At 32.0% G+C, this 7423-nt stretch overlaps 1 protein-coding gene across 2 annotated transcripts; it reads left to right on the top strand.

Annotated features, from left to right (window-relative positions):
- The first annotated feature begins 1913 nt into the window (after positions 1 to 1913).
- LOC21398863 (transmembrane ascorbate ferrireductase 1) lies at positions 1914 to 7423 on the top strand. Of its 2 annotated transcripts, XM_024172899.1 has the most exons (5): positions 1914 to 1928; positions 2035 to 2261; positions 5475 to 5523; positions 5681 to 5880; positions 6938 to 7423. In XM_024172899.1, exons 2-5 carry the CDS (start codon positions 2118 to 2120, stop codon positions 7238 to 7240), a joined length of 696 nt encoding a protein of 231 aa, XP_024028667.1. In that variant the 5' UTR covers positions 1914 to 1928; positions 2035 to 2117; the 3' UTR covers positions 7241 to 7423. The 2 variants fall into 2 exon arrangements, with proteins under 2 accessions (XP_024028667.1, XP_010107440.1); XM_010109138.2 differs by lacking the exon at positions 1914 to 1928 and having other exon boundaries at positions 1984 to 2261.

Genomic DNA, 7423 nt, shown 5'->3' with positions numbered 1-7423 from the left:
ACCGCTCTTTAATAAAACTTTAATAATAATAAATAAAAAACGGAGCACTGAGTTGGGAAACTCATTAGGAAACTTTTATATCTGCTATAAAGTTCATTCCACTTGCCTCGTACGCAAGACTTGGTTCAGTAGGAGTTTTTCTTTCTTCTTTTTTTTTTTCCCTTTCACTCTCATGACATGTATCATTTAGGGGGTGTTTGGTAGAGAGATTCGTTCCCTGATTCGAATCATAATTCGTGGTTCGCTACAGTATTTTTTTTCATAAAAAATACACATAAATCAAAAATAATTCGAATCACATGATTTGAATCTTCCAACTAAACGAACTCTTAAGGAGTGTTTTCTAATCCGGTTTTGTTTTGTGTATGATACCATACTAATGTTTCACACTGCTCTCTAGTGACTTCTCAGTCCTAAACTTGGACTTTATGCCAATCCATCGTGATTCGTGTTTCGGGAAAGTTGCAAAGTAGTGAAATGATCGTAAGGGATGTCTCCACTGTGCTTAATAATTAAGAGCCGTGGACCTCTCGACCATAAAAACAAAATAAGATGAAGGAACTTGGACGAGATCACAGGCAAGGTTGGGGTTGGGGCCTTGTGGGTCCCGTACAGCTCACTTTACAAATATTATGTCAGCCGTGACTTCATCTGAAACTATAGTTTTACTCCGAACTGACTAGACACATTTAGGAGACGTTTGTTTTCTATATTCGTTTATAATTTTAAATCATAATTCATAATTTTTTACAGTATTTTTCTCTCACAAAAAACACACGTAAAATAAGAATGATTATGAATCACGATTCTAAATATATAAACCAAACGTCATCTTCATTTTACTGATTTAAATTTAAAATTTAAATTTTATTATAATAAAAATTGTAAAAAATAATCACATTTAATTTTTTATTATAATAAAAATTTTTTACATAAAATTACATTTCAACTCAAATTAAAAAATTAAATCAACGAATTAAACGAGTTATATTTTTTTCCTCTTTCTTTTTGTCTTTCTTTCCTTTTTTTTTTCACGGACAGATGATAATAATAATAATAATAAAATAAAATAAAAAATTCATGGACAGATTGATTACAAGTCATATAACTCTAGCCTTTGTGCACATGCCTTTAATTCTTCAAATTAGTCTCTCAGCCCTAGCAAGCGGGGATAATATCATGATTTTGTTGCTCCTATATGGAGGAAAAAAAATGTACTGTATAAATTGTGTTCGTTAATTCTTGTGTAAATGTATGATCTTTTCTTTGAAAATTTCTAAGGTAGAATTAAGGATCCGTTTAGTTCGTTGATTCGAGTTTTTAATTTAAGTTGATATGTGATTTTAAGTAAGAACTTTTTACTGTTGTAAAAAAATTAGATGTGACTGTTTCTGAGAGTTTTTTACTGTAGTAAAATTTAAATTTTAAACTTAAATCAGTGAAATGAACGAGACTTAAGTTATGAAAACTTATTTTATTAGTAAAGACAGTTGTGAGCTGTCATATGTCACATTAAACTAATAAAGATATGGTAATTTAACATAATTTAACGAAAACCGATGGTTAAGAATGCGCTTGATGGATTAATCCTAGTAGTACTTTTGTTTCAAAGTTCACAACCAACACAAAAGCTCAAGCAGAAAAAGACAGAGAAACGAGAAAACGTATTGTGGGAAGAAAAACTCTTGGAAACGTTTCTACAATGGGAAGAATATAGAAAGGGCACGAAATGGTCAGCACAAAAGTCCAACGAAGGGTAGAAAAGCGGACACGATCCTTTTGAAACGCATTGGATAAGAATTAATGAGAGGCCTCTACTAGAAAATCCCACGTACACCCATCTCATCATGATCTTGATATTCATCGAACGGTTAAGGCGACTTGGAATAACCGGTGGAAACTTCAAACACACGTGATACTTACATCCGGTACAAACTAATTTAAAAAAAAAAAAAAAAAAATCTCTCGTCCCTTTTTTTTTTTTTTTTTTTAAGTCTTTCGTCCCATATTGCCTAAGACTTGTATTAATTTCAGTTGAGCTTGTTTTGAAAGGTAGAGCAAATTTTTTTTAAAAAAAAAGGAGAGAAACGACACAAGAAGAAGAAAGGGAAGAGATCATGGCGTTAAAGGTGCCGGCTGCGCCGTTCACTTTCGTGGTACACGCGCTGGGGCTGGTGGGTTTGATTCTTGTTCTGGTTTGGACCATTCACTTCAGAGGTGGCTTCGCTTGGGAAGACTCCAACAAGAACCTCATCTTCAACGTAAGTCGCTCACTTTTAAATCGATTATATAAAACCAATTCTGGGTTTTTTCTCAATGATATTGTTCTTCCATGATTTGTTGCATTTTTTGATCAAAAGCATCGTACTTTCTGGGTTTGTGTTAATTCCTGATCATCAAAATTTTGGATTCTTGTTCGAGTCTTTTAAAATCCATGTGCTTTCTGGTTTGCTTACTTTTTAGAAAAAAGTTTGCCCAAAGAGAAATTCTGGACTTTTGAGTAGCTTATTTTAGGAATGCCTATTTAGTTGATGAAGAAATTTCAATGTGAAGTGGTTCTTCTAATTGGCGGGTATTGATTCTGTTGTTGTTTTTCTTGTTGATATGGCATTGGATGCCACTCCAATTCACTAGGATTAATTCTATTCCCACCTACCCGACGACTTGGTTTGTCAGTAGGGCTGTTCATGGATCGAATTAGTAGAGGATAAGATTTTTTTTCCTATTTTAAAGTGCATAAATTGCACATATTTAGTCCTAATAATATTAAAAAAATTTCATAGCTCAATGATATTTGGGTTAGATTAGGGTGGTGCGGGTGGATTGAATGGTCGGTTTCAACATTCAAAGAATTAAAAATTCAAAATTTAATCTAACATTTAAAATTTATCATCAAATAAAAATAATAATTCTAACATTTAAATAGATAGAAATTTAAAGTTTAATCTAATATCAAACATGAAGTAAAGTAGTCCATCTAACATCAAACATAAAATAAACATAAATTAACCTACACTCATAAGTTAGTCTTAACATAAAGTAAATATAAAGGTTTAATTCAAACATGAAGAAAATAGAGAGTATAAATGAGTTGTCTGTATAGAGTTAGATATTAGAAGAAGTAAGTTAGAGCACGAGTTAAGTTGAGGTGTGCGAGCCATTATAGGTCCAACTCACACCCCGTCTCAAAATTTTAAGCCAGACATTGAATGGGCCGAAAAAAAAATTTAACATTAAAAATTATATTTTTCAAGTTGGATTGAGATGAGGTGAGTTGAGTTTGTGAGTTTTACGGGTTTATGAACAGCCCTATTTACCAGGCTGTTAGACGGGTCATTCAAAACATTACAGGATTTATAATTGGTCATATATATATATATATATATATATATTATATGTACACGTTTCATTGTTGTTTAACTTCATATGATGTATATAATGCATATGATGATAACCATTTTCTGATCATTTCATAGGCTTTTTGCTTAAAAGAAAAGGCCAAAGAAAATAAAAGTGACGCCTTTCATAGGCGTTATATTTCCAAACTTAGGGGGAGCAAAATTTGTGTTTATTTTACTGGGGGGCAGACTTAAAACGTGGAAGTATTGCCACCTTCTAACTGGAGCTACTGCTGAGAAGTAATAATCTCAAGGTCAGGACTTCGGTCCTTTTAACAATTTAAATCATAATTTAAATTTTTTGTTACAATTTTTTTTTCACGTATATTTACTTTCCAGCTTAAATTTTTAATTCAAATCCGTAAAATGAGCCCTCAATTTTAGCGTACGGAGTCACCTGTAACCTACCAGTGTATTCTTTATAAATTCTAGAACTTCAATTTTTCAATGCAAAAACAGTACTATAAAAACGCTTTTTTTCATTTTCAATTTAAATTTTTTTTTAATTATTGTTTTATAAGAGCTTGGACCCACACTTTTCATTATAAAAAAAAAAAAAAAAAAAAAAAAAAAAAAAGAAAAAAAAGAACCAAAACCCTTTCATGTGCTCACCTACCTTTTGAACAGCCCAAAGAAAGCTCCTCATTTACTTGTATTATTCCTTGATATTAATCACGGAGCTAGCTGCTGATCACAAAATATCGCAGGGTCTAGAACCGGACACGTCCATATGGATCCTCGAGACTTTAGGGTCTTTTTCTAATGTCGAAAACATTTTTGTCACTTGTTAATTCTCAAGTCGTGATTAAAAGGATCCACCCACCAATCTTGAATTTTTGGATCATGTGTAATTAATATCTGCCTCAGGATTACACAAGGCATGGACATATCCATTTTGGAGTTTTCTGTGAAGTGATTATCGTTACTTAACTCACTTGTCTTCTATATTATGATGCCAAATATAGGATTAGACCTTCTTTGTGTTTAAATGCTATTCCAAAAAAATAAAAATGTCATGTTGCATATGACATGTTGATCTTTGCTAGCTCGGAGTTTCCTTTTTTTTTTTTCCTGATAACGAAAACCTTTCATTTCTTCTCCGGCTTCTTTTTTTGGTCTGTGGACTGCAATTAAATGTCTCCATTTTGATTTTTTTGTGTGTGTGAAAATGTCTCAATTTTGATTGGTGCCTAGTGAATGATGAGAAAACCACATTAAACAATTCCAAAACAAAGTATTTGAAAGAAATCAAGAACCGAATCTTTTTCCCTAGCTTGGCAAGTTGATATTATGTAATAATGTGGTCCATTTGCTTTTTAATATGTTTATTACTTACTTTTTATTATTATTCATGTACTCGTTTTCTTTAAACAGCAAAAGTGATCAATCAATTAAGTAAAGCACCACGCAACCCACGATACTTTTGTTTAAATATTAAGTATCTAACATAGGATATGCTCGAATCCAAAGTGATGATGTCTAATCCACGAACCATGATATTTTTTTTAAAAAAAAGTTATAAAACAATAACCGAAAATAAGGGACTTGTCTGAAATTCGTTTTAAAATAATTTTATTTTTTATATGAAAATGAAAATAAAATTATTTTCAATCTCAGATAGCAATCATTTTAAAAAATGTGTTTAGTAGTTTTATTAAGAGATTGTTTTTAGTGTAAAAAAACCCATTAATGTCTCTCTTTCTCTCTCTCTGTTCGAGAGAGGAGAAAATGAAAACAAAAAATAACAAACAACTAAAAGTCGTTTTTTATTTCTCTCTCGTTTTACACTAAATTAAAAAATCATTTTCATTTATTTTTTTGTCTTTATTGCGCCAAACGCCGTTTTGAAAACGTTTTCATTTTTTCTTTCTTGAAAAACGTAAAAAATAAAAACATGATCAATTCTAAACACGGCCAAGAGTTCTTTATTCTTGTTGTTAATTAACGGTGTTAAGATAGCAAAAATAACCTAAAACAACTTATGAGTTACATTGAACAAATTTCGTTTGTATATAGCTTCTGTAAAATGATTATTTGTTGTGAATCTCACATCCCTTGTATGTCTAATTTTGACAGCTCCACCCTCTTCTCATGCTAATTGGCTTCATTGTCTTGGGAGGTGAAGGTAACTTTGACATTGACATTCCGTTCATTCTTTTATTATTATTATTATTATTATTATTATTATTATTATTATTTTCTTGCCTCCTCTTCAAGTGTCAAGTATGTTCTTAATTCGAATTCAGGAACATAGTCTTATTTATTTATTTATTTATTTGCAGCTATTATTAGTTATAAATCACTTCCATTGAGTAAAGACGTGAAGAAATTAATACACCTGGTTCTGCATGCCATTGCATTAGTACTGGGCATTGTGGGGATATACACAGCATTCAAGTACCACAATGAGAGTGGGATTGCAAATCTCTACAGTTTGCACTCTTGGCTTGGCATTGGTGTTATCGTACTCTATGCTATTCAGGTAATTTCACCGATTCGAGTTTAGAATTCGAATTTTGCTACAGTAAAAAAATATCAGCAATAGTCACATTTAACTTTTTTACTACAGTAAAAAACTCTCACATAAAATCATATTTCAACTCGAATCAGCGAACTAAACGAACCCTTAATTTTGAATTTGGACTATTTCTAGATTTTGACTAGCAATCACGGCTCTTAAAACTTTTCTAGCCGTGAAATGTAAGAACAAAACTGAGAGAAACGGAGGCTAGAGTTTCCTCTTGAATAGCTTAAAAGATAAAATACATCAGAACATAAGATTTACACGGACTTGCATAATAAATGAAAAGACTTATTCTACCCTATCTTTAAAGACTAATATTGATAGTAATTATTATTACCACTAGCAACATATTTAAGTGCTCGTTACAATACCAATGATTTTTTTAACTTGATCGAGTCAGTGCTTGGTGAGTGACCTTAAGGCTGTGTTTGGTAATAAGGAGAAAGGGGGATAAAAGGAAGGGATGAAAAACATATAATTTAGGTGAAGAAGACAGAGGAAAAAGAACTTTTTCCATGTTGTGTTCAGTATGTATTACCTACTTCTGTTCTTCCAACTCTGAGAGAATCAAATATCGGAGTCCTGTGAAAGATTTTGAATCAATCGATCGCCCTATATATTATATTCTCCAATCCATCCTCGCAAATAACCATAAGTCTTAAAATCCATCTTCTAATTCTCTTACTTCTATCCATTCCTTCCTTTCACTTTTCCCTTTAACTACCAAACAAGGCCTAAAGTCATCCATGAGTGATTATAGCATATTGACATCAAAGATCAAACGAGTAGCACAAGTTGATGCCTAATTAGATGTGGACTCATCACCATTGTTTAGCACCCAAGATCTATATATATATATATATATATGTGTGTGTATATATATATATATATATATAATTTCATGTCCAAAGAATGACTATAATGTCATGCAAAATATTATGAAGTCATAGATTTTTCGTTTGTAAATACCTTATTCCATGATTTATCTAAGATATGGAACAATATGTACACGCAGTGGCTCTATGGATTCTTGACCTTCTTCTTCCCCGGAGGTTCTGCTTACCTTAGGAGTGAGTCTCTCCCATGGCATGTGGTGTTTGGGATTTTTATCTACGTATTGGCTGTGACCACGGCGACATTGGGCTTTTTGGAGAAGCTCACTTTCCTTCAGAACTCGGGCCTTGCCAAATATGGATCCGAGGCCTTCCTTGTCAACTTCACTGCTATTCTCACTGTCTTATTCGGAACCTTTGTTCTATTATCTGTTGCTTCTCAGGGTCCATCGTCTGCTGATGACTATAGCTATTCAGCTATTTGAGAATAATATATATATATATATATGTATAATATACTTTATGCATTTTGTCTTGTCTGTGAGACTTTAATTCCCAGTTTCAACTAGCTAGACAAATGTAATGTGGATATATATTTGTTACTTTTGAATTTGTAAGCTGGACATGATGTGATTATATATACGGAAATAGTAGAAAATAGGTCAATA

Source organism: Morus notabilis, unplaced genomic scaffold (assembly GCF_000414095.1).
Source record: "Morus notabilis unplaced genomic scaffold, ASM41409v2 Scaffold759, whole genome shotgun sequence".
NCBI classification, from domain to species: Eukaryota; Viridiplantae; Streptophyta; class Magnoliopsida; order Rosales; family Moraceae; genus Morus; species Morus notabilis.
This window is presented reverse-complemented; position numbering and strand designations above follow the sequence as displayed.

Coding starts and splice junctions, on each gene's coding strand:
- LOC21398863 (XM_024172899.1), top strand. CDS start 2,118: ATGGCGTTAAAGGTGCCGGCTGCGCCGTTCACTTTCGTGGTACACGCG. Junction 5,524..5,680: donor CATTGTCTTGGGAGGTGAAG/GTAACTTTGACA, acceptor ATTTATTTGCAG/CTATTATTAGTTATAAATCA. Junction 5,881..6,937: donor TCGTACTCTATGCTATTCAG/GTAATTTCACCG, acceptor ATGTACACGCAG/TGGCTCTATGGATTCTTGAC.